General features: G+C 48.3%; 1 protein-coding gene across 1 annotated transcript in view; it reads right to left on the bottom strand.

Annotated features, from left to right (window-relative positions):
• Positions 1–24,958, bottom strand: part of ITPR3 (inositol 1,4,5-trisphosphate receptor type 3) — a 123,062-nt gene that overhangs the window by 16,553 nt on the left and 81,551 nt on the right. Inside the window, exons 26-46 of the mRNA XM_036767319.1 lie at positions 24,441–24,602; positions 24,222–24,296; positions 23,085–23,210; positions 21,587–21,709; positions 20,260–20,460; positions 18,637–18,888; positions 17,390–17,515; positions 16,743–16,868; positions 15,144–15,264; positions 13,995–14,179; positions 12,129–12,277; positions 11,456–11,564; positions 8,870–8,960; positions 7,978–8,147; positions 5,862–6,036; positions 5,548–5,732; positions 4,003–4,203; positions 3,755–3,865; positions 783–878; positions 437–538; positions 223–309 (exon numbers count right to left, since the gene is read on the bottom strand). Of these exons, the coding sequence (XP_036623214.1) occupies positions 223–309; positions 437–538; positions 783–878; positions 3,755–3,865; positions 4,003–4,203; positions 5,548–5,732; positions 5,862–6,036; positions 7,978–8,147; positions 8,870–8,960; positions 11,456–11,564; positions 12,129–12,277; positions 13,995–14,179; positions 15,144–15,264; positions 16,743–16,868; positions 17,390–17,515; positions 18,637–18,888; positions 20,260–20,460; positions 21,587–21,709; positions 23,085–23,210; positions 24,222–24,296; positions 24,441–24,602 (2,973 nt within the window). The remainder of the gene's footprint in view (positions 1–222; positions 310–436; positions 539–782; positions 879–3,754; positions 3,866–4,002; positions 4,204–5,547; positions 5,733–5,861; positions 6,037–7,977; positions 8,148–8,869; positions 8,961–11,455; positions 11,565–12,128; positions 12,278–13,994; positions 14,180–15,143; positions 15,265–16,742; positions 16,869–17,389; positions 17,516–18,636; positions 18,889–20,259; positions 20,461–21,586; positions 21,710–23,084; positions 23,211–24,221; positions 24,297–24,440; positions 24,603–24,958) is intronic.

Here is a 24,958-nt window from a genome sequence, read left to right as displayed (position 1 = left end):
AAAAGATAAGGAATAGAAGAAAAGAGAAAGACAAGGAAGGGAAAAGGTGATGAAGAAATGGGGCAGACAAATGGACAAGGGGAAGACAGGTGACAAAGAGAGAGGAAGTTAAAGTGAGTAGTGGGTGAGTCCCAAGGGGAGCCCATGGAGACAGGATCAGGGCAGGGGGAGGGGCAAAGTTGGTTCCTCCTCCCTCTGGCAGTGCTGGGGTTGAGGTCCTACCATGGAAGAGATGCCTTCTTCCTCCTCCTCCTGGATGCGTTTCACCGGCTTCAGCAGGTGCTGTAGTTGCTTGTTGTGTCTAGAGAGCTAAGGGCAGAGGGTCTGAGGTCAGAGCCAGAGTCAGGATCATCCAACCCCAGGATCTCCAGCCTTTCTCTTTCCCCTGGGGTCCATGGTCCACGGGAGAGAGAAAAGGGACAGTTGATGACAATACCTGCAAGGCCAGTATATAGATGTTGTGGCCAACCTCTCTCGGAGAGACCTCGGAGTTCTCACGCTCCTCCTCCTGAAGGTAGGCTTTCTTGATGACATCCACCTGGAAGCCAGCACCTGCTCTTAGCCTCCTCCCAACCCCATCTGTTCCCCACATTCTCCAAACCCTTCTCCTCCACCCCCACATCCTCAGTCTTCAGCCTTTCCCTGATAAGGGAATGGTAGCAGAGGGAGGAGGGCTTGAAGGGAGGGAGTCTGGAGGACTCCCACCGGAGCAGCTCCACTAACCCCTGGCCAGCCGGACCTCCCCACCTCCCCTGTTCCCACTACCTGGCGGTCTGCCTCACCAGTTCCTGGGGCCGCAGGCTGATGAGAATCCTTTCTGCATTCTCGCTGTCATGCCGGCTCTCCATCAGGGCCAGAAGGAGCTTGGAGGCATTGTCCTGCGGGGCAGACAGGAGACTGAAGAAGCTGCTAGGAGTGGTTTCCCAGGACTCAAGCCTGCCTACCTCCCTCTGCCTTGGGACAAAATCACCCCACACTCACACAGAGGCTGGGAAAATGGGACAAAGGCTACAGTTGAAGAAATTATACTGACCTCTTAGACCACATGAGGGAGATCTAAGGGGGGAATTCCCAAGCTCGTTAACTTCCATTTAACTATTCTGCCATTCTTATAGTATAACGTGCTGAACTTGGAGGTGGGAAAACCTGGGTTCGAATCCCAGTTCTGACACATATTTTTGAGCATGGCCAACATAGCAGTTTTGCTTGACTATGTATATTTATAACAAAGATTCCCTTTTTTTTCCATTGGTGACAGGAGGAGCAAGGAGGGAGAGAAAATCAATGTTAATTGAAAATATTTTTTAATTTAAAAAAAATCCCAACTCTGGCATTTAACTAGCTATGTGACCCAAGCCAAGACATATAATGTCTTTTGGCCTCAGTTTCCTCTTGTGCAAAATGGAGATAAGGTTATCTGTTCACCTACCTCACAGAGATTTTGTGAGGAAAGTTCTCTGTAGACCTTAAAGAACTCCGTAAATATGAGTGACTCTTACTATCTTCTGAAACAGATTGAGTCTGTATCATTTTTAATTGATTCTTTTTACTCAATAAATTCTATTTATTGAATTCTATTTAATTGATTTTTGTCCTATAACTGCCCAAGTCATGGTTCTTTGTCTCTGAGCTTAGTTCAGAATTCTGCTGGTCTGTATTGAGTTAAGTTTAGAAACCCAGTTCTAGAAGTTGTTAATCCCCGTTCTGTTCTGCTGTCCAGGATGTTTGTTATCCAAAGAAGTCTGGCCCACTATTTCTGACCTTGCAAGCAGACCCAAACGATGAACATTTCCTAGTCACAGGAGGGAAGGTGGTGAGGGTGGGTTGGTGCTAGCCCCTCATTCTCGATCCCAATCATACTGTCCCCCACACCTCAGCTCTGTGACCAATCGTACTGATTTCACCATTCATGACATAAGCTCTTGTAACCAGTCATAACTTGTTCCCCACCTGTGAAGTCCTGTTCTTTGTTCTGTACTCCCCAAAACTATAAAGGAAAGCTCTCCCCCTCACTCTGGGTGTTATCTTTGCCGAGGAAGCTGATATCCTATTTATTGGTAAATTTGCACTTTACTATTAAATTGATCATGCTCAGCACTTTGTGCCTCAGTTTACCTTATTTTGACCATAACACTTCTTTCCCTCACTTACCAGGAAAATTCTTTTGAAAAACTCAATGGCAATGAGTGGGGAAGGGGCAGGCAAAAGGGAAAGAATTTGAAATTCGAATTTTTTTAAAAGAATGTTAAAAATAAATATTTTTTGCAAAATGGATAATTTTGATTACATCAAATTAAAAAGTTTTTGTACAAACAAAGCCAATGCAACCAAGATTAGGAGGGAAGCAGAAAGGTGGGAAAGAAGTTTTATACCCAATGTCTCTGATAAAGGCCTCATTTCTAAAATACACAGAGAATTGAGTCAAATTTATAAGAATACAAGTCATTCCTCAGTTGATAAATGGTCAAAGGATATGAACAGGCAGTTTTCAGAGAAAGAAATGGAAGATATCTATAGGCATATGAAAAAATGCTCTAAATCACAACTGATTAGAGAAATGCAAATCAAAACAACTGTTAGGTACCATATCTCACCTGTCAGATTGGCTAACATGACAAAACAGGAAAATTATAAATGCTGGAGAAGATGTGGGAAAATTGGAACACTAATGCATTGTTGGTGGAGTTGTGAACTGATCCAACCATTCTGTGAAGCAATTTGGAACTATGCCCAAAGGGCTATAAAAAAGTGCATACCCTTTGACCCAGCAACGCCACTTCTAGGAATGTATCCCCAAGAGATCATTCAAGTGGGAAAAGGCCCCGCATGTTCAAAAATATTTATAGCAGCTCTTTTTGTGGTGGCAAAGAATTGGAAATCAAGGGAATGCCCATCAATTGGGGAATGGCTGAACAAGTTGTGGTATATGAATGTAATGGAACACTACTATGCTATCAGAAATGGGGATGATATGGACTTCATAATAACCTGGAAACACCTACACGATGCAACGATGAGCGATGGGAGCAAAACCAGGAGAATATTGTACACAATTACAAACATATTGTATCTGTGATGACTGACTTTGATACACTTGGCTCTTCTCAGCAGTGCAATGATCTAAGACAACTCCAAAAGGCTCATGATGGAAAAAGCCATGCACAGCCAGAGAAAGGATTACGGAGTCTGAATGCAGATGGAGGCGCACGGTTTGCTCTCTTTTTCTGTGGTTGTGTTTTGGTTTTGCTTTCGTTTCTGTTCTGTTTCTTCTTTCTCGTGGTTCATTCCATCGGTCATAACTCTTCTTTACAACTTGACCATTGTGTAAATAAGTTTAGTGTGAAGGTGTATGTAGAACCTATGTCAGATTGCGCGCCATCTTGGGTGGGGAGGGGGGAGGAGAAGGAAGGGGAGAAAATCTGGAACTCAAAAACTTGAGGAGCTGAATGTTGTAAACTAAAACTAAATAAATAAATTTAAAAGAGGAAAAAACATAAATATCTTTAAGAAATTGAAATTTTAAAAACCCAATGGTGTATGTTGGGAGCACGAAGAAAGTGAAAAATAGTGTCCACGCTGAGCCCCAATAGCAGCTGAACAGAAACCCAGGCCCCCTGGCACCCCACGACCTACCAGCACCCACTGGCCTTTATATTTTCTTGCCCCACAAGGCATTATCCCTCAGGTCCCCACTCCCCACTGACACCCTCACCCACATTGTCAGTCACACACACACACACACACACCCTGGTACCTTGAGCTGTAGCACCAGATCCATGCGATACTTGCACAAGGGGCTGATGTCATTGAGGATCAGGGCGGTGATGATATCAATACCATTAGATTCATGCGTCACGATGCAGGTCTGTGCATGAGTGGCGAGACAAGAGAGAGTGCCTCGGGATGGAGCCACAGCCAGTCCATGTCTTCCCTGGCCCCCAGCCCCTCTCCCTGCCACACTCAGAGTCCTACAGCCTTCTCTTAGGGGGCCGGGGCCCCTACCTGGTTCTCATGGCAGGGCCCTTGGCAGTACTCCGTGAGCGTCTCCAGGGTCTGGATGACAAGCCCCACGTTGTCCTCATTGATGTAGAGGCCCAGCAGCCCCAGGCCTCCCGTGGTGCTGCCGCACATGATGTCTAGGAACTGCAGCGTTTCACACACCAGGTTGTAGTTGGTCTTGTTGTTCTGACAGCGAAGGAAGTTCTGAAGGAGACAGATACGGGATGTGCAGAGGAAAAGCAGATGTGCCATTCCCCAGGGCCACAAACATGTACTGCAGAAGGGACCCAGACAGAGGGGAGAGGGAGGGGCCCCGGTAGACACAGACTCGGGGGAGACATCCGAGCATGGGCTGGGTAGGGCATGGGGAGCAAGGTGCACAGAGTCATGGACCAACAGAAGCCTTTGAAGAATCACGGTTTTAAGTGAATAAAATACAATACATAGGGTAACAAAGGATACCGATTATATTGGAATACAGATTATGAACCCCTGAACCAGATGGTCTTTGAGGTCATGTGACACGAATAGTAGACACATGCCTATACCAGAAAGGACTTAGCAATGAGGATATTAACTGTTTTGGCTTCACATGCAGTATTTTACAACGTACAACATGTTTTCTGCGGAATAACTCTAAGCGGGGGGAGTATTAGGACACCCATTACAGAGATGGGAAAACTGAGGAGTATAGGCTCATAGACAGAGCTGAAAGAGAGACCTCAAAGGTTATCTAGTTCTGAGATCCATGAACTTTTTTTAAATAAAGTTTTTTGATAACTGTATGCCAATATAATCAGTCTCCTTTTTAACCTATGTATTTTATTTTAGGCGCTTAAAAACATTATTCCTCAAAGGGTTCTGTAGGTTTCACCAGGCTGCCAACGGGATTTATGTCACAAAAAAATTAAGAACCCCTGATGTCATCCAACCACCTCATTTTATAGATGAGGGAACTGAGACTGACAGAATTAAGTGACCTGCCCAGGGTCATACAGCTAGTCAGTGTCAGAGCTGGGGCTCAAATCCCCATCCTCTACTGCAAGTCCAGTGGTTTTTTCCAAGGTAACATAAAGTCTCTCTGACCCTAGAGGGAGCAAAAGTACAAGGAACAAGCATGAGTGTTTCACTGACATAGCCCTTAGCACAATAGATAGAGCGCTGGGCTGGAGTCAGAAACCTCTGAGTTCAAATCCAGCCTCAGATACTTACGAGCTGTGTGACCCTGGGCAAGTCACTTAGCCTTGTTTGCCTCAACTGTAAATGGGGATAATAGCCCCTACCTCATAGAGCTGGTACGGGGATCCAATGAGTAAGTGCCTAATGGATGCCTGTTCCCTTCCCTTCTATTGTGCACCAGCACAGCCTGAAGGCACATTGTATGTACATTTTCCCCAATGCCAGTGTATGGGAACGGGAAGTGAGATTTCATTTTCCATAGCAAACACCCAGGATTGAGCAACGCTTGCTCCCGGCTCCTCTCCGGCAGCCCTGCCCTGCCTCCTGACGGACCCAGAAGTTCAAGGCCGGGGGAGGGCAGGCGCTCACCTGAAGGTCCCGGTTGTGGTTCTCACACAGCAACTGCAGGAAGCGAAGGATGGGCTGCATGATCAGCACTGAGCTTCCCATCTCGTTGCTCTGCCCTCGATCAACCACCTCGTGCCCCCTGCGGAAGCTGGCACTCAGGGAGTAACGGGAGGTGGGGCTTGGGAGCGCAAAGGATGCCATGCGGCCTACGGTGAAAGGGCGTGGTGAAAGTGAGGGCAGGGCAGCCCACCTGCTACAGAAACTCTTTCCTTCCATGCCCCCCCAAACCCTGTCCCTCTCTCCCTGACTCTGCCATTGTATCCCCAAGCCCTAACCTTTGCCTCCAGCATCCCCGGCCTCCCTGTCCTCCCGGGGCTGGCTGCCCAGGTCGTTCATGTTCACGGTCACTGTGGACTTGGTCTCTTGCTGGGCCCTTTTCATTCGGTCATGAAGCACCTTAAAGAACTTCTCTGACTTCTTGTCACTCATCATCAGATTGTAAAAGGATTTCTGCAGGGTCAGGAAAAGAAATTGAGGAAAGATTCAGGAGTCTCAGACATTCAGGGAGCATCACCCTTCCCTCCCTCCCCTGCCCCCCTCCCCCTCTCTCGCACCTCCCTATACCTTCACTGACCCTCCCCAACACCCACCGTCCCCACCCCCACAAGGCAGTTCTATCCAGAACAAGTAAAACAAGTAACTCAAATCACTGAGTTCCTACTGTGTGCTGTGCCCTGCGCAAAGTGCCTGGCACATAGTAGGCACTTAATAAACGCTTCTTCCTCCTTGCTGGGAATTCTACAGGACATCAGACAAAACCAAGACATGACTATGGGGTCAGAGTTCAGAAGAGGCAAAGACCAATTGAGACCAACTGCTGTGGACAAGTAAGGTTACCTGGAGAAGGGACCTTAAGGGATTATTAGCAGGTTAGACAGGGAGGGAGGAAAGGAGGAGACAAAGGAGAAGCAGCAAGAATCTTATAGCACCTACTATGCGCCAGGCACTGTGCCAAGTGCAGTAATCATCGTCGTCATCGTCGTCATCTAGCACTTTATGCTGCCTACTGTGTGCCAAGCATCATGCTAAGTTCTTTAGCAATAATAATGACAGCAGCAAACATCTCTATAGTGCTTACTATACACCAGGCACTGTCAGCCCACACAACAACCCTGAGAGGGAAGCGCTATTATCTCCATTTTACAGTCAGGGAAACTGAGGCAAGCAGCGGTTAAGTGACTTGCCCAGGGTCACGCAGCTAGTAAGCGTCTGAGGCCACATTTGAACTCGGGTCTTTCTGACCCCAGGCCCAGCACATCTATTGAATCGCCCGGGCTGGTGCCTCTGAAGTGCCTCTGTGTGCTGTCCTCAGCTCGGGCCTTCCTGGGCCACTGCTGCGGTCTTTAGGACTCTGTCTCTCCACCTAACTCCAAGCCTCAGTCCTAATTTACAAACAGGGGCAGGGAGGGATGGTGTCCTGGGTCCGGCTCACTATAATACTGGATGAGCCAGAATCTATGGTGGTTTCTCTAATCTTACCACACCAAATATCCAAATTTCTCAGTCCAGTCTTCAAGGCCCCTCCAAAGTGACCCCTCCTGCCAGACAACTACCCGGCCTCAGTTCCATCAGGACAGTCAGTGCCAAGTAGCAGAAAGAACACCGGCCTCAGAACCAGAACCCCTGGGGTCAAACCTCTGCACAGATCCTTACTAGCTGTGTGACCCTGGGCAAACTGCTTTACTTCTCCGGCCTGGGTCAGCCAGAGCACTAACTGGGAGTGCTGACACCTGCTGAGCCCCATCGGAGGGTTACTGTGAACTTCAAATGGCATCAGGTACTTGGGAAAAGTAAACATCCCACAAGTCTAAGCATGAGGAGAGCACCTAGGCCTTCTGACGCCAGGACCAGCCCACTTTCCTCTATGCCATGTAAGAATAAGAAAGATAAAAGAGAGAGATGATGAGCTTAAATTAGAGTAAGAGAGGCCTATCTTGGTCCCCTTTACACTCAAGTCAATCAATAAACACTGAATTAAGTGCCTACCATGTGCCAGTTACTGGGTGAACAGAGCCCAAAATGGGATAGATACGCCCTGAAGGAGCTTACGCCCTTATCAGGGATGACTAGGTACTATGAGACCCTTTGTAGGAGCAACTTAAGATGTCTATACTCCTCTATTTGTCACTTTTTTGCTCACTCCAGGGACAGGATAGGGGCAAAACTCCATTCTACAGCAAGGCAGGGAAGAAATAAACCCTGGATGTGAGTAAACTGCAGGAGGTGCAGGGGAAAAGGAAACACATGACTCAGTCCCCAGAGGCATCAGAAGACAAGACCGGAAGTGCCAGAAGGCCAGCCAGGACCCAAAAGCCTCTTCAGGGTCCTATGTGAATAAAGGCCTCCAGCCCCCGCTCCCCCCACGCCAACAGCCCCTCTTCAGCAGCAGACCTGGATCTCCGTGTTCCCTCCATCCAGCAGGCGGATGGCCAGGCCAATGCTCTCTTGGAATATCTTCTCATTTTTTGTGCTCATGATGAGATCAGACACCAGCTTGGTGGCTCCTTCTTTGTCCAGCCGGCACTGGATTGCTGCGATGTGTGACCAGTCCTGGTCCTGGCCTGGGGAGAGGAGAGCCGGACCAGGGACAGAGAAAAAGGCCCCCTCAAGAACTCAGCGCGTTGGAGGAGGTAGGGAGTAAAAAAAGCAGTCCAGGGGAACCCAGCACCCCTTGAACTGGATTTGGGGGTCTTTGGGCCTGGAGAACAGGGAGGGTTGGGGAAGGGATGAAGCCTAGGAGAAGAAGGAAGATTTGGGAAGGGATGGAGCCTGGGGGAGTAGGGGAGTTGGATGATGATCTCCGGGGGAGGGGAGGGGAGTGGGGAGCCTCAGAACTGGGAGACCACATGAAGTTGGAAAAGATTTCCAGGCTGGGAAATAAGGGGATATTACAGGGGGAATCCCAGGGCTGTCAAGGCAGGTGAGGTTAGGGATGGTGAAAGTGGGGTGAAAGCCACCCTGGGGATGAGACTATCTGAGTTCTGGGTCTGGGGAAGTCATGTCCTCTCCCCAGACGGAGCCAGAGGTTGGTAAGGAGGATTCTGAGAGAGGGCAGGGGGACTCAGGATGAAGATCACAGGACCCTAGATTTGGACCACCTGGTCTAGCCCTCCATCCCTCATTTGAAAGTTGAGGATACGGAAGCCCAGGAAGGTTAAGAGATTCAAACCCAGGTCCTATGACATCCAATCCAATTCTCTCTCTGCTATACCCCTCTGCCCCAGTGTGGTACTGAGGCCCCACAGGGAGAAGAGAGGAGGGAAGTCAAGGCCCCAAGCTGTACCTGTGCCCATGGAATCCGGGATGTCCCCCTTGGAGTTCAGTTTCCGATTCTGCAGATAATTGTGGAGGAGCATCTTCCGCAGGTTGTTTCCCTGAAAGGCAGTCAGTGAGCCCCGGGTAGCACTGGCCACAGACCACAGGAGGCCCACCCGCTCTCCACCAGCCCCCATGGTTCCACTTACCCACCCACACCGCTCCTCCAGGGCCAACCTCAGCCTCCTAACCCCAAGCCCAAAGCTTCCTCTTGGTAGCTTTGGAAGCCTGTGCCGTATGACATTAAGACCAGCAGCCTTGGAGCCAGGATACTGAAAAGCTGTGAGCAAGACCCTTTAATCTCTCGGAGTGGGCAGAGACTCAGTTCCTCACACTTTTATTCTTTGTCTCAAGGGCTGTTTCCAAATGCTCTCCACCTCTAGACAAAGAACTGAATGGAATCTGAAGGCAGATCGAAGCAGACTAGTTTTCACTTTATTTTTTGGTGTCTTTCTTTTTGGTCTGTGTTTTCTCTCACAACATGACTAATATGGAACTATGTTTTGCATGGTTACACATGTATAGCCTATATCAAACTGTTTACTGTCTCAGAGAAGGCAGGGGAGTGTGGGAGAGAATATGGAACTCAAAAAATTTTTAAAATAAATGTTAAAATTGGTAATTGGAGAAAATTAAGTATTTTTAAATAAAAAAAGAAAGTATTTTGTACATTTCAAAGCCCTGATGAACATTTGGTTTCTCCGAGACCCACTGTGTGCAGCCCTTCCTTTACCCCTGGTAAGAATTACAATATATAACAGGAGCTTGTATTTCTGTAATGTTCTAAGATTTACAGATCTTTCCTCAAAACAGCCCTGTAAAAGTATTATTAGACTCAATTTATGGGTGAGGAAACTGAGCCTCAGAAAACAGGGGTGTGTGTGTGTGTGTGTGTGTGTGTGTGTGTGTGTAGGGGGATTTCTGAGTTCCCTTTAAGGAACCTCCAGTGTGAAAACTCCCTGCACTAATACCAATAGGCAACTTTTCTCTATGTTCTTCTCTTAGGGAATTGTTTGAGGCACCGGGAGGTTCAATGCCTCCCCCAGGGTCACACAAAATATATAGTGGTATAACATCCACTGTACCAGGCCTTCTCCCTGTGTGCACATTACACACTTAGGAAGATTTCCTTGTTGGGGAGCAGGGAGGCGTGTTCCATGTGGAGGAAGCCAGGCTAATGAAGTTCGATAATGAAAGCTAGAGGGTGGTGAGGAGGAGGGATCAGAGGGGTGAGGAGCTAAGGGTAAATGCTTTGGATGGGAAGAATAGGAGGTCAGGTTGTTGCACTTGTAAGGGAAATCAGGGTTTTTTGGTGGTTTTTTTTTCCCTTAAGGGGGGATGGCAGGGCCACATGCCAGCCAAATCATATGCTATTTAAAACAAAAGAGGGAGCTATTTAGCCCAGAAATTTGTGCCAGCATTGACAGCTAGGTTTGAAACAGCTGGATGGTTCCCAGCAGGATGGCTGAACAATCCTATACTCTATAAGCTTGCTCTAGTTGCCTTGGCACAGCAGATAGAGTGCACAACCTCAAGGCAGGAAGGCTCATCTTCCCGAGTTCAAATCCAGCCTCAGACACTTATTGGCTGTGTGTCCCTGGGCAAGTCACTTCACCCTGTTTGCCTCAAGTTTCCTCATCTTTAAATGAGTTGGTGAAGGAAATGGCAAACCACTCCAGTATCTTTGCCAAGAAAACCCCAAGTGGGGTCATGAAGAGTCAGAAACGACTGAACGATAACAAGGACCTAACCTCTGTCAAGTTGTGTATCAAGGGGAAAAAAAAAGGGGCGCCCAGGCTAGGCACAGGCTAGTGGCCTTAGAGATAAAGAGAGAACTTCCACTCAATAGCTTAGGGGTACTGCTGAGTATAGGGGAAAGAGGACAGAGCTGGGAGACAAGAGACCCGGGCTGTCTGGTGACCTTGGGAAAGTCACTTCTCTACCCTGGGGTCATCTTTTGTTTGCTACATCACATCTGTTTGCTAGAACAGAGATTTTCTACCCTGGAAATTGTGAATTTGATTTTTAATGTTTCAATAACTGCATTTCAATATAACTGGGTTCCTTTACAATCCTATATATATTATTTCATACATTTAAAAACAGTATTTTGTGTAGAAATATATAACCTATATCAGACTGCCTGCTGTCTTGGGGAGGAGGTAGGGAGAAAAAATTGAAATTCAAAATATTTTATAAAATGGATGTTGGAAAGTATCTTTCCCATGTAACTGGGAAAAACAAAATACTACTATTTACATAGAAAAATAAAAAGTAAATGCTTATCTAAAAAAAGTATTATGAAAATGGGCCCATAGGCTTCCCCAGATTGCCAAAGGGGTCCATGAAACCAAAGAAAAAGGTTAAGAAGCACTGGGTTAGATGGTCATCGAAGTCCCTTCCAACTCAGATGTCTTATTTTCTGTGAATATGTGAATACCGGGTAAATGTGGTAGAAACAGCCCAAAGGGAGGGGAGGAGAAGGAAAGGAAAGGAAGGGAGGGGAGACGAGGGGAGGGAAGAGGTGGGGAGTGTGGCCAGGTCCCATACTCACCCGATCCCCATACTTCCTTTTCTTGAGTAGCATCTGCTGTAGGGTCCTCAGCACCTTAATACATAACTTTTCCTCGGACTCCATTAGGTCCTTTGTGTGCTGGATCAGCCTGAGCACCAGACCAGGGAAAGGGGGCTCAGCCCCCACCCACTGCATCCCCAGAGCATCCACATGCCTCCCAGCCCTTGTCTTTCCTGGGTCCCTCAGAGTCCCTTCCCCACCCCTGATTTTCCAATCCCATATGGATAGGAGACCATAGAGCACCCCAAATACCCCTAATTCCTTCCTCACTCTCCAGGGGTATTGCTGCTCAAGTGCTCTGAACACTAGACCTAGATGCCCAGTCCCTTCCCCCACCCCTAACACGTAGCTCAGGTACCTTGGAGAAGACACAATGTCCTCTGGGTTTCCTGCCCCCTGGTAGGAATGCCCAGTGTCTTCTGACAACTGCCCCTGACTCCCCCCTGGGCTGGAATACCTGGTGATTCTCCCCAGATCTCTCCCTTCCCAATTTCCCTCCACTTTACCCACCCCTAATTGAGCCTAGATGGCTAAGTCCTAGCCCCGATGTGGCCCTCATGATGGTTCTCCCACCCTTCACATCTTTTCCCTCTTGGGTGTCTTCCATTGCTACAGAGGGCCCTCTCCCCAACAATGCTGGGTCTCCTCTCACTTGGACAGAAAGCCTCCGCTCTCACAGCGCTGGTAGGCATCGCTCCCCTCCAGGAACAGTAACTCAGGCCAGTGTAGCACATCTACCAACACCGACAACTCTGCCTCCACCAGTGGCTTCAGCCGCTCCTCAAGCGTGGTGATGATGTCCTAGGGAGCCCCAGGGTCAAGCCAATCAGTGAGCAGAAGACTGAGACCAGAGCCTGAGCCAGGACTAGGGATAGGCAAGGTAGGCATCTACCCAGGGCACAACACTCAGAAGGGGGCACAACAAGGAATGCCTTTTCATATTCCTTCTTATAAAAGCACCAAGCGTTTAACACCATGAATTCTGCTTCCTGTGACCTGGAGGCATTGGTTCTGCTGTCAAGTTATATGCATTATAGTAGAGGCAAAACTCCCAAAAATGTAGACACAACCAGATTAAAATGTAATTGGAAATTGTTTAACAAACTAAATAAAATACCATACAATATAGATAATGTCGATTTGTGGTCTTCTAGGTCAATATGTGATCCACAGGTATCAGTTCCTATTTGAGTTAGACGCCACTGCATTACAATGAAGGCTCAAAGCCTCCCATAGACAGAAAACGCAGAGGGGACACCATTTTCAAACCTTGCCCACAGTGTACAAATACCTTGTCCTCACTCTGGCAACACATGACTCCAAGGATTGGGGAGGATAGACTATAGACTCCTTGTCTTTGTATTCCCCACCCCTGGCACCACAGTGGGCGGTATATATTAGGAGCTTAATAAAGGTGCTTAATAAAAGCTTGTTCATTGATTGATTTGAGAGGAGAGGAGCACCCCAAAATGATCCTTCTCCCCCACCCCCATCAAAACCTCCATTCCCTCAGTGGCCCACTCTCTGCTACATACAGAGTAAGGGAAAATGAATTTTTCCACAATGTGCCAAGTAATCAGAAACCCATATGTGTGCAGGGGCCATGTGAATTTGTTTTACAATTGCAATCACTGATACCACCAAGCCTGTTAGCATCAGAATGCTAGTGCACAGGTGGTTAGGCCTACAAGTCTGCCAGATCGTGGGTAATGGCCAATCAAGTAAAAAGTATTTTTGCTAAAAACAAAACAAAAAAACAAACCCTCAGGCGGACCATATTTGGCCAAAAGGCTACTCACACTGGGAGCCCAATTTATAGAGGGGAGCAACCTATTGACATGAAAATATTAACAAATAATGAAAATATTAACATATTAACCCTCCCAGGGATATCTACATTTTAAAAAGAAGATGCTTATAGTTAGAGGCAGCTAGGTAGCACGGTGAATAAAGCCATCGCCCTGGAGTCGGGAGGACCTGAGTTCAAATCTGGCCTCAGACACTTACTAGCTGTGTGACCCTGGGCAAGTCACTTAACCTCTGCCTTGAAGGCCGCTAGGTGGTTCAGTGGATAGAGCACCGGACCTGAGTTCAAATTCGGTTTCAGTCACTTACTAGTTGTGTGACCTTGGGCAAGTCATTTCACCCTGTTTGCCTCCGTTTCCTCATCTATCAAGTGAGCTGGAGAAGGAAATGGCAAACCGCTCCAGTATCTTTGCCAAGAAAACCCCAAGTGGGGTCACCGAGAGTCAGACAGGACTGAAGCAGTAACCACAAGAGAAGGTATTGCTAATGGTGACAGAGCCATCGATCTAGAGAAGGAAAGAGCCAGAGGATGAGGGGTTCAAAGCCCAGCTCTGCCACCTACTGTAAAGTAAGAAGGTTGAAGCCGAAGATCGCCACGGTCACCTCCAGGTCTAAATCTATAATTCTCTCGTCCCTCATTCTACAGAATCATGTCATGTAGGCAGCCGCAGGATAAACAGCCTGGGGATGAGGCTGGCCTTCACCCGCCTACCTGCAGCTTCTCAATGATGTTCTTGTAGTCCCACTGGTTGGCAGTGGTGGTAACACGAGGGAAGGCCCGAGTGGCCGACTTGTAGCTTGAGGTGTTACGCTGCACCGTGCAACTGGCGCTGCTGTTGAGGAGGGAGCTGATGTGGGAGTCCAGGTCCATGGGCAGGGAAATGGCTCTGCTCTTGGCTGTAAGACGGTGGAAGGCAGAAAGATCCAATTGGTGGAAGAGTACATGTAGCTGGTTTGACTTCTCATGCCCCTTGCCCTGACTCCTGGATGTGGGGGAGTCTAGGGCTGGACTGCTGTATTGGTAATTAAGGTGGGACTTTTTTACTGTTTCCTCTTTTAGAATGCTAAAGTAATCAAGTGCCTTTGATTAAGTCTTATTAGGTGCTAAGCCCCAGGCTCACACCCTTTTGCTGATTAGGTGTGAATCCTTCAAGTCCTGAACAGGGTATAAAAACTCAAAGGTTAGCATTTTGTCTGGGGGCTCTCACTCATGGAGGAGTGTTGATGTGGAGACTCTGGGCAAGCCATTGTTAAGAGCCCCCCAGCTTTGAAGAAACCCTGATGTTTTGTTTGGGGTTCTCATTCACTGGAAGAGTGACATGTGACTCTGGGCAAGCCGTTGTAACTGCCCCCCCCCCCGGCTTTGCTAACCCAGATGTTGGTTTGTATTTGGTCTGTTTATAATGTATGTTTGTAATTTGTTTGTATTTGCTCTGAAGTTCAGGTTGTTGGCTTTTCCTCCTAAACTAAGTGAATGATATTTGTCTGTCGGATTAAAGTGAGATTGTTAACCCCTTAAAGTTACTTTCCTTAGTAAAGCAGATCAGAGCACCTGTGTTAGCGGCCTCCTGTGTGCTGGTGGCTGTTGGTTTTACCCAGCGACAGTACCTGCTGGCCAAAGTGCTGTTACAATTGCCTAGACATGGTATGGCAAAAGGGGGCTGGGGTGAAAGAGGAGAATCCAAACCAAGGTTGCATCTGACGGTCTAGTCTAGATCCAAGTTGGCTTGGATCTAAGGAGGACCAAAGGAAGCCTCTCCCCCTCTCCCCTGTATTATAGAGATTTCCCTTTCCTCCTCTCTCTTTTCTCCTCTCTTTTTCTTATCTGTCTGGGACAGGGAATTGGTTGAGATGACCTTACCAACCATGGCCAGGGTCCGGATGCAGGCCTCCACTGAGCCCTTGTGATGCTGCTGCAGCCAGGGACACTCCAGTAGCCGCATGCAGGATTGAAGAAGCTGCACTACAATCGTCTGGTGCGTCTGGAAAGGGGAAGGGAACCATCAGAGGAGGGGATGGGCCTCTGGCCATTGCCCCTACCGAGTACATAGGTACCTTCCTAGCTCCCAGCCTTGGGAAGCGCTGCACTCCATCACTGGGATACCTCCGTCTCCCAACCCCAGTCTCAATCTCTTCCAGGCTAAAATGTCCTCCCAAATCCTCTAAAAGGACCACAGAATTAGAGCTAGGAGGGCCCTTAGATGACATCAAAGACAATAAGGCAACCCCTTCATTTCATTCATTCATTCATTATGGAGAGCCCAGAGAAGTTAAGTGATTTGCCCAGGGTCACCCAGCATGCAAGTTTCTGGGTCGAGATTCAAACCTAGGTCTTCCGTACTTCAATTCTAGTGCTCTATCTACCATGCTGCTCTTCCTCTCAACAAATCTATGTCCCTCTCATTCTTCAAATTCATTCTCAAAACTAAATTCCTCCAGGAAGTCTTCCCTGATTGACCTCACTCACCCAGGATCACCTCCATCCAACCCCTTGCATTCAGCCTATACTTGTTTGTATTGTTGTACATAGGAGCATGTCCTGTCTCCCCATCAGAGGGCAGGCTCTGTAGTGTGTCCATTAAGCTAGCTCCTGGAGAGTTCTCCCCATCAGAGGGTGTGTCTCCACCTCTCCGTCTACCTCCTCTAACCCTCCACTTAGGGCCCAGCCCAACACAGATAAGAAAAGTAAGAGCAGGAACTAACTTCGCAAAGCCAACACTGTTGCTAAGGGCAACTAAGGTGGTGCAGTGGATACAGTGCTGGGCCTGGACTCCTCCTTCCTAAGTTCAAATTCAGCCTCAGACATTTACTAGCTGGGAGACCCTGGGTGAGTCACTTCACCCTGCTTGCCTCAGTTTCCTCATCTGTAAAACGAACTACAGACCACATTTTTGCCAAGAAAACCCTCAATGGGGGTCACAGAGTCAGACACGACTGAAATGACTGAACAACAAACAAATGCTGTTGCTTCCTGCCCAACCTCCCTCTGCTCTCCACCCCCTACCTCCCCAGCTATGGAGGGATGAAAACTACAGCCCACAGAAGGACGGCAATGTCCTCCAGGCAACACAGCACCTCAAATCCAGCAGTTGGCTTCCAGGTGTCTCTCTCTTCAGCTTTTGGAAAGAGGGAAGAGGGGAAGAAGAGGTGGAGACGGAATAGCAAGGAAAGAGAGGTGGGAAGAGGAGAGGAGAGAGAGGGAGAGGAGAGGAGAGAGAGGGAGAGGAGAGGAGAGAGAGGGAGAGGAGAGGAGAGAGAAGGAGAGGAGAGAGGGGAAAAGGAGAAGGCAGGAGAAAGGAGAGGTAAGAGAGAGAAGACGGAGCAGATGGGGAGAAGCACGAGCCCTGAGGACCTCCTGTCCAAACCGTCTGTTTTACAAATGAAGAATCTGAAAATGACTTTGCAAGGTCCGAGTAGACCAGAGGAAGGTCAGAGGCTGCTTTCTAGGAATGACGCTGACCTGTAGGGAGGTGCTGTTCTCAGAGAAGGGAGAGCTGAAGAAGGCATTGATGGTGTCTAGGACCACTGTCAGAACATACTTCTCCAGGGTCGGATCAGACATGCGCTTCTCTCGTTTCTTACAGACCTGGGGTTGGAAGGGAAGGTGAGAATGGATACAAGGGGGTGTCCTTGGGCCGCAGGGACACCAGAGGAAGTGGGCAGGGAGAGTCCCAGAATCCATGCTGCCCCAGGATTAGCCCTCTCCATTTCCCAGTGCTCCACCCCATCCTTTCTTGCTCCCCAAATCAAAGGGCTCAGAGATGCCTGTGCCAACCACCTTCCTCAGAGCCAACCTCTCCCAACTCAACCCAGACACACCATCCTACCACAGAGGGAACAGAGAGGAAAGAGAGAATCCATCCAAAGCCCACTCTCCTTGAGGCCCGATTTCCTTAATCTATCCCAGGCAAGTACAAGGGTGGGCCTCCTTAAGAAACAGAGCAGGGTGGTCTGTCCTACTGAGGAATCTCCAGAGGGACCCAATAACAGCTGGGGAGAGGCAGAAGCCTGGGAGAGTGGGTGTGGGTGTGGGGGGGGGGTGTTTATTTGGGGGGAAGGAGGGCTTCCCTGCCTATGCCCTGGCTGCTTTTTCCATAATACACTGACCCGAGCCATGTCCAGGGTGAAATTCTCGAAGAGAGTCCAAATATGATTACTGGTATAAATCTCCTTCATCTCCACCTCGGTGTCTACATAGCAGTGGTTGACAAAGTTCACATAGGCCATTTTCACCTAGGGGGTCGCAGGGAGGGGGACGTGGAAGAAGGAACAGGGGAGTTTAGAAGGCAGGGCAGGTGCAGTCAACATTTTGCTTTTTCCCTCTAAGCCTCTCCTTCTCTTCTCCCTTATCCCCTTCCCTCCCTTTAAATGTCAGCCTCCCTGTCTCCTTTCCCTTGGGTCCCTCTTTCGTCCCGTCTACCTCTCCTTACAGCCTCACAGTCTCCCCTTTCTTCTAACTTGTTCTCTTCCTTCCACTGCCTTTCTCTCTTTTCCCTTCACTCACTTTCTCCCTTATTCTTTCCCTCTCTCTTTTCTCCTCTTTCTCTCATTTCTCCTCTTCCTTCCCATCCCTCTTTCCTTCTATCCCTCTTTGTCTCAGTCTTTCTCCCCTTCTTTCTCCTTTTCTGTCCCTCCTCTCTGCCTTCTCCCCTATCTTCATCTCTCTCCCATTCCCCTATCTCTCCACTCTTCTGATTTCCTATCTCACCCTCTCTCCTCTCCTCTCTCCTCTCTTCCCTGGATAGACTCCTCTCTACCCCTCCCTTGTCTCTATGGCTCTGCTTTATTTTCATCTCTCTCCCCCTCCTCCATCTCCATTTTTCCTTTCTCTCCTTTTCTCTTTCTTCCATTCGTTCTTTCTATCCCTCTCTCCTCCCTTCTCTCCAATTCTCTCCCTCTCCTGTATTCCCTGGTTAAACTCCTCTTTACCCTGTCCTTGTCTCCATCTCTCTGCCCTATTTTCACCTCTCCTCCCCTCCTCTACTCTGCCTCTCTAGTTTTCTCTCCTTTTCCCTTTCCAGCCTCCCTTCTTTCTCCCTTTTCCTCCCATCTCTCTCTCCCTCTTTCTCTACATTTCCCCCTTTCCTGTCTCCATCTCCTTCCTGTACCTCCTCCTCTCCATCCTCTTCTTTTCCCAGTTTCCTGAATCCTCCCTTTCTCCTGCTTCCTCTCTCTCCATCTTTCTCTCCCCTTCTCCTTTTCCCCACTTCTCTCCAACTCTTTTCACTTTTTAATTTCTCCCTTGTCTCTATCCCTCTCCTGTGTCCTCAATCTCTCTCTCCCCCTCTCTCTTTAGCCTCTCCCTCTTCCCCCCTTCCTCTCTTCAGTCTCCCTCAGGAAGATAGACAGGGTACCTCAGTGATACAGTCCTCATGAGTAACCACAGAGACCACGTCCTCCAGGGGCAGCAGGGACGTACACTTGATTTCAGTGTAGACATTCTTGCCTTCAGCACAGGCAGCCAGGAGATCCACCAGGGATATGTGGTACATGAGGGGGCTATTGTCCTCCACGCCATCCCTCGCTGCCTTCATCATATCCAACATGTGGGCCATAGAGGCCTTGTCATTGTAAAACACCACCACATCATCCCCTGCATTGGTCAGCTATGGAACAGAGGGAAAGATGAAGGGTTTGTTACCAGAGGTCCCTCACACTCTGGTGCCTAAGACTGGACTCCTCTGCAAGAAGAGGATCACAGGGCTTGATGTGGCAGGGACCTCAGAGCCTATCAAGTCCAAACCCTCCTATTATAGATGAGAAAACTGAGACCCCCAGAGGTCGACTTACCTAAGATCATATAGGCAAGTAAGTGGCACAACTAGGATTTGAACCCAAATACAGCATGACTGGGGTGAAGGAAGTGCAGGACCTTGACTTTCCCCAACCACAACAGCCCTGCTTCCCTGCCCTCCTGCAACTAACTTAGCTGGGCACCAATCTCAGCCACATTCCTCCACCTCCAGATCTGCCCCCTCTGGACCCTGAACTTTTCTCAAACAAAGAAACCCCATGCAACAAGTTCAAGGAGAGGCACAAGAATTGGTAACGTTTCTAAAGAGGTCCCTTCCCTGCCTGGGTTTTGGAGATCTGCGCCCCTCTTTGTGCTTTCCCACTGAGTTCTATTGGGCCTCCTGCCCGAGTCCTTTGGGGCCCCCAAGAAGGCTCGCTGCCCACACTCTCCTCAGGCTCACAAGCTGAGTTCCTTCACACTTCCCCTCTGAATTACAGTAATCTTTCTGCCTGAATCTTTTCAGTCTCACTGTGTGTTAGATGCACCGTCTTAGTCCTCGCTGTCTGGGTCCTGTTAGGCTTGTTGCCGGAATTCTCCCACCCCCGCAGGTCATTACGTTTATTTATTATTTATCTTTTATTTTGACATGGTCTAGGCTTTATCAGAGACTGAGACACTTGGTCTTTCTGAGTTGGCTTGAAATCCAAGGTCAAACCACAATGTGGGGGGACCAATGATGAAGCACGCTGCCCACCTCCTGACAGAGGGGAGAAAGGAGAAGGAGACATTTTTAGACACAGCCAATGAAGGCAATTTGTTTTGCTCGACTATGCAGATTTGGTACAATGACTTTTTTTCTTTTTTTCCCCCTATGGAGAGAGGTGGGAGGGAGAGAAAACAAATGCTTGTTAAGTGCAAAAATGAAGAATAAAATCCAGGTCTATGAGTCAGTCTCTTTATTCCACAAGTGCATTCCTTGGCTTTGCACAAAGAGAAATCTCCCTGCCTGAGGTCTTTCAGCTGCCTGGGTTCTCTAAGTGTTGCTGGCCGAGTTCTTTTTCGTTCCACTCCCTGAATCTTTTCAGGTTCCCAGCCTGAGCTCCCCTGGTGTGTATTCCCTGCCTGAGCTCCCCAAGTGTGTGGCTGAGCCTTCACCTATCCCTTGAGCTGTTAGCTCCGGTCCAGGCTTGGCCCTGCTTTCTTCTCCCTCCCCCTCTGCTCCCCCCCCGCCACTTGCACTCACCTCGGTCATGATCATGTCCTGACACTTCTTAACGTACTTGCCCTCGGCCTTGATGACAGTGTGTAAAAAGTCCAGATATTGCACGTGCCGTCCGTGAGTGGCCAGCAGGTGCACAAAGTGTTGCAAGACAGGCTCACTGATCTCCGAGCAGAGCTGATGGTTGTTCAGGAAGATGTGCTGCATGGTCTCAGCCTCAAGGAGCTGCCAAGGTCCGGCAAACGAGAGGCGGCCTCAGGAATGGCGAACCCTACCTCCTCCCAGCTCTCTGGCCATTCACCCAGGGGCATCGACAGGAACCCAGCACCCACCACGAATCCCCACTATTTCAACTGGGGCTTCCAAGACTGGGGACCCCCAAGTCTTCCCACAGAGTCCCCCTTAATTTGGGGACCTAGACTCATAATGTCAGAGCCGTGGGGTGGGACTAAGGGACCATCTGGGTCAACTAACCCTCATTTTGAAATGAGGGAAACTGAGGCCAAAGAAACAAGATAGAGGATTGAATCTGGAGTCACAGAAGACCTGGGTTTGAATCCTGACTGCTATTTACAGTCTGTGTAATCTCAGACAAGTCACTTGAGTACCTTTGTCATCTACAAAATGAAAGGGCCGGATTAAGACCCTTTCCAAGTCTCTATCTAAGGTTTTATGAAGTGATTTGTTCAAGTCACAATGGCCAAACCAGGTACCCTCCCCCTCCCTCACAGGCCTCTGTCCCAGCAGTGCCCCCCGCCCCTGGCCCCAAAGTCAAAGGATCAAAGATCAAGAAATGGGAGGGACCTGAGAGTCATCTGGAGCTTAACCTGTAGAATGAGACGCGCATTTTTAGATTTGGACAATGTGGGAATTTGTTTTGGTTGAATGCGCTTATTTATTTCAAGTGTTTTGTCTCTCTTTTGGTGGGTAGGAAGAAGGAAACAAAATATGCTTGAAATTTTTTTAAAATATGATTTAATGAACAAAAAGGTATCTATTCCAACTTGTCCATTTTAAAGGTGAAGCAAACAAGACTTAAGCTGGCTGAGTGATTTCTCCAAGGTCACACAGGTAAGTGGCAAAGGTAAGATTTGAATTCAGGTTCTCTTTTCCTTTTCTTTGTATAACCAGAGCCTAACACAGTGCCTGGAACATAGTAGGCACTTCATAAATGCTTATCCTCTGCCTTCCTGCCTCTAGAGCCCCCAGTATTCCACTGTGCTTCCTTGCCTCTTTCCTCTTTCTGTCCCCTTGAGTCCTTAGAACCCCTCTTCCCTGGGTAGCCTCAGGGTCCCCTCTCCCCACCAGGACCCTCTATTTTCCCACTCCAGGGCCCCTGTCCACCTCTTACCCCAGGGGTGAGGAAGAGATTGAGGTGCTTGTGGAGCAAGGCCTGGTTTCCAGGGTTTCCAGCACAAAACTTCTGCAGGAACTGGTGAGTGTAACGAAGGATTTCCATCATCTTTGCATCACCCTGCAGGAGGGGGAAGAAGGGAGGGATGCTGGGTCCCAAGGAACGATCCCCAGTGATGGACAAGGGTAAAGACTAGAGCTGAGATCTGGATCAGGAAAAGGGTCAAGAATGGGATTAGGTCGGGGTCGGAGTTAAGGTAGCCCCTGTTGGGACAAAGGTCAGGGGTCTAAGTGAGGAATGGGGCTGAGTGCTGGGGTCAGAGTCAGGGTTGGGGTTAGACTAAAATCTAAGAGGTTGGATGTGAAGGTAAGGTCAGAATCCAGGTAAAGGGTTGGGGATAAGAGCTAGGATGAGAGATGCATTTTCTGAAGGGAGATCACTCTGGTGCAACAGAAAAAAAAAAACCCCACAGGATTTGGCATTAGGAGACCTGGGTTTGAGCCCTGGCTCTGCCACTTCTAAGCTGAGTGACTTTGGATTTCTCTGAGCCTCGGTTTCCTCATCTGTAAAACCGAGATAATACTGCTTACACTACCCACTTCTCAAAGAGCTATTCTGAAGGCCAAGCAAAATCACATGAAGTACTTTGTAAGTGCCAAAGCTTTATGTTGTGGTCATTCAGTAGTTTTTCAGTTGTTGTCCTACTCTTTGTGACCCCGTTCGGGGTTTTCTTGGCAAAGACACTGGAATGGTTTGCCATTTCCATTTCCAGCTCATTTTACAAATGAGGAAACTGAGGCAAAAAGGGTTGGGGTCACACAGCTAGTAAGTGTCTGAGGCCAGATTTGAACTCAGGAAGATGAGTCTTCCTGACTCTAGGCCTGGCACTCTATCCACTGTGCCACCCAGCTGCCTATGAATGTAAGTAATTATCACTACAGTTATCTCTTCTATATTACACGGATCAGGAGCATGGTGCCCCGGCAGTCTGGACAATCCATGTAAAATTTTTTGCCCCTCCCTTCATACAAGGGAAGGCATTTGAATTATAAAAGAAAAAAACATGTTGACATTTCGCAATTCTATACATTTTATGCATTTCTGAGTTTCTAAGCTTTTTCTGTGTCATCTGCGGCTTCACAAAACTCCCCCCAAATTCCCATTTTAATTTCTTTTGCTGACCCGCGACATATGAAAGCCACAATAGGGAAAGTTGAGGTGTAGGAGAGATAACTGTATTGTTATTATCGGGAGGTGGTGTGAAGGTGGGAAGTCAGGAATCAGAGTCGAGGTCAAGCCTCAGAGCTGGAGTCATGGTGAAACACCAAGAGTCATTGTCAGGGTAAAGAGGGAGGGATTCGAAGTGAGGGTTAAGGTCTGGGGTCAGAGTGATGACTGGGTGAGAATTAGAACACGGGGCAGAATCAGAGAAAGTGAGGGTTGAAGGTTGGATCAGAGTCAGGGTAAGGAACTGGGTTTAGGGATTGATCCCCACCTTTTCATATGGGATCTGTAGCAGGTCCAGCATGACCTTATGGGCATCCATGTTCTTGAGCAACCTCTGCTGTTTCTTCCGCATCTGCTCCCCAACACCACACATCTTGTTTAGCCGTTCGAGGATCTGGGGGAGAAATAGTGGAGGAATAGGGTGGGGGAACGAATTAGAGGAAACAGGAATTCAGAAAACACATTGCTATTATGTGTGCCTCACCTCTGCCCCTTAACCAAGCCTCTGGTCATGAAGCAGGGGCAGGACACCCTAGGAGGGGTGAAACTGTGCCCTCCTGGGTGTGGATGCTAGGCTCCAGAATATTTTTTTTTAAAGAAAAAAACAGAATCTGAGAGTGAAAAAGAGTTTACAGGAAGACTAAATGAATCATTGAGAAAAACTAAAAATTGTCAAAATGTCTTGATCCTACTCATCAAATAAATTAATAGATAGAGAAATGAATAGATAAATAAATGGGTGGATAGATAGATGAAGGACTGAATAAAGGAATTACCTAATTGTGAAACTGAGTTCCATTAAATTTAATAGAATTCAATCCAAAGTTTCAACATTTTAAAAAAATCCTAATAAAAAGCCAAATGATATCACCTTTTATGTTTTATTACATTTTCTCCTAGGTCTACTACCAGGACCGCCATTTCAAAAGGAGGCCAGGGTCATCCCCGCTCACTTCTCTCCCAGCTTCCCTCCTGATTGTCTGGTCTTTTGCTGCTCCTCACCAGAAGCCCTGTCATTGTACAGATGCCCTCCCTTTCTCTCCCCTTCCAGCTAGCGTTTATTGGTTCTATTTGTATTTCCGGGGCTTAGCACAGTGTTTGGCTCTGGCATATAGTAAGCATTTAAATGCTTCATCTAGCTAGCTAGATATATGTCTGTCTATTAAAAAGCTGGTTGGCTAGAAGACAAGGGAAATTAGAGAATCTAGTCACACACACACCACACTGTGCCCACTGGTAACCAAAGATCATAGCTAATTCAGGTGACCCTTGGAGGAGGTACATAGAGATATTCTCTACAGTGTAGCTCCTCTTCGGGGACTTCCTCCCTAGAACCAGGCCTTCAACCCCACCCCCCATCCCAGTCTCTCAACACCATCCGACCTTCTCCAGTCCCACCACTCACCCCCTTGACGATCTGATAGTTTTCGCTGCTTTTCTCCCCAGGTGGTTGGGTGAAGCCCTCCTCATCTGTGGGGTGCTAGGAGCATGGGAAGAAAAGGCCAAAGTTAAGGACCAGGGTCAGGTGATTGTCCAAACTCAAGCCCACACCTTCTTCCACCAAGGCCCTCGCTGGTTTCTGCTCCTGCTCTTGACCCTTGCTCCCCACTCCCGCCCTCCTCACCTCTTTCTTCTCCTTCTTCTCATCTACTACTTCCTCTCCTTTGTTGCTGCCCTTCTTATCCACCCACAGTTCTGACTTCTCCACCATGGTCCGAAGCCGGTCCAGCTCAGACTTGATCACCTTGTAGTTCTCCACGTCCTGGGCCGAGATCAGTAGCTGCACCTAAGGGAGAGGACGGGTGAGGACAGAGCTAGAAGAAGTGCCTCGAATTCCCTACACTCTGGCCCTACCGCTTCCCACTTCAACCGTGTTATTCATTAGCTCTCTAATGCAACACAAAGAGAGCTAAACTTGAAGTCATGGAACCTGAATTCAAACCCCTGCTCTGTCTGTCACTTCCCGGAGGCAGCTCTGGGGTACGGCAGATGTAGCACTGGACGAGGAATCAGGAAGACCTGAATTCAAATCTTGATTCAGACACATTTACTAGCTGTGTGACTCCAAGCAAATAAGTCACTTAAATTCATTCAAGCCTCTTTGTCCTTACCTGTAAAATGGGGGTGGTGATAGCACCTACC

This window comes from Trichosurus vulpecula, chromosome 7 (assembly GCF_011100635.1).
Source record: "Trichosurus vulpecula isolate mTriVul1 chromosome 7, mTriVul1.pri, whole genome shotgun sequence".
NCBI lineage: Eukaryota > Metazoa > Chordata > Mammalia > Diprotodontia > Phalangeridae > Trichosurus > Trichosurus vulpecula.
The sequence above is the reverse complement of the archived record's forward strand: the minus strand, read 5'-3'. Positions and strand labels throughout refer to the sequence as shown.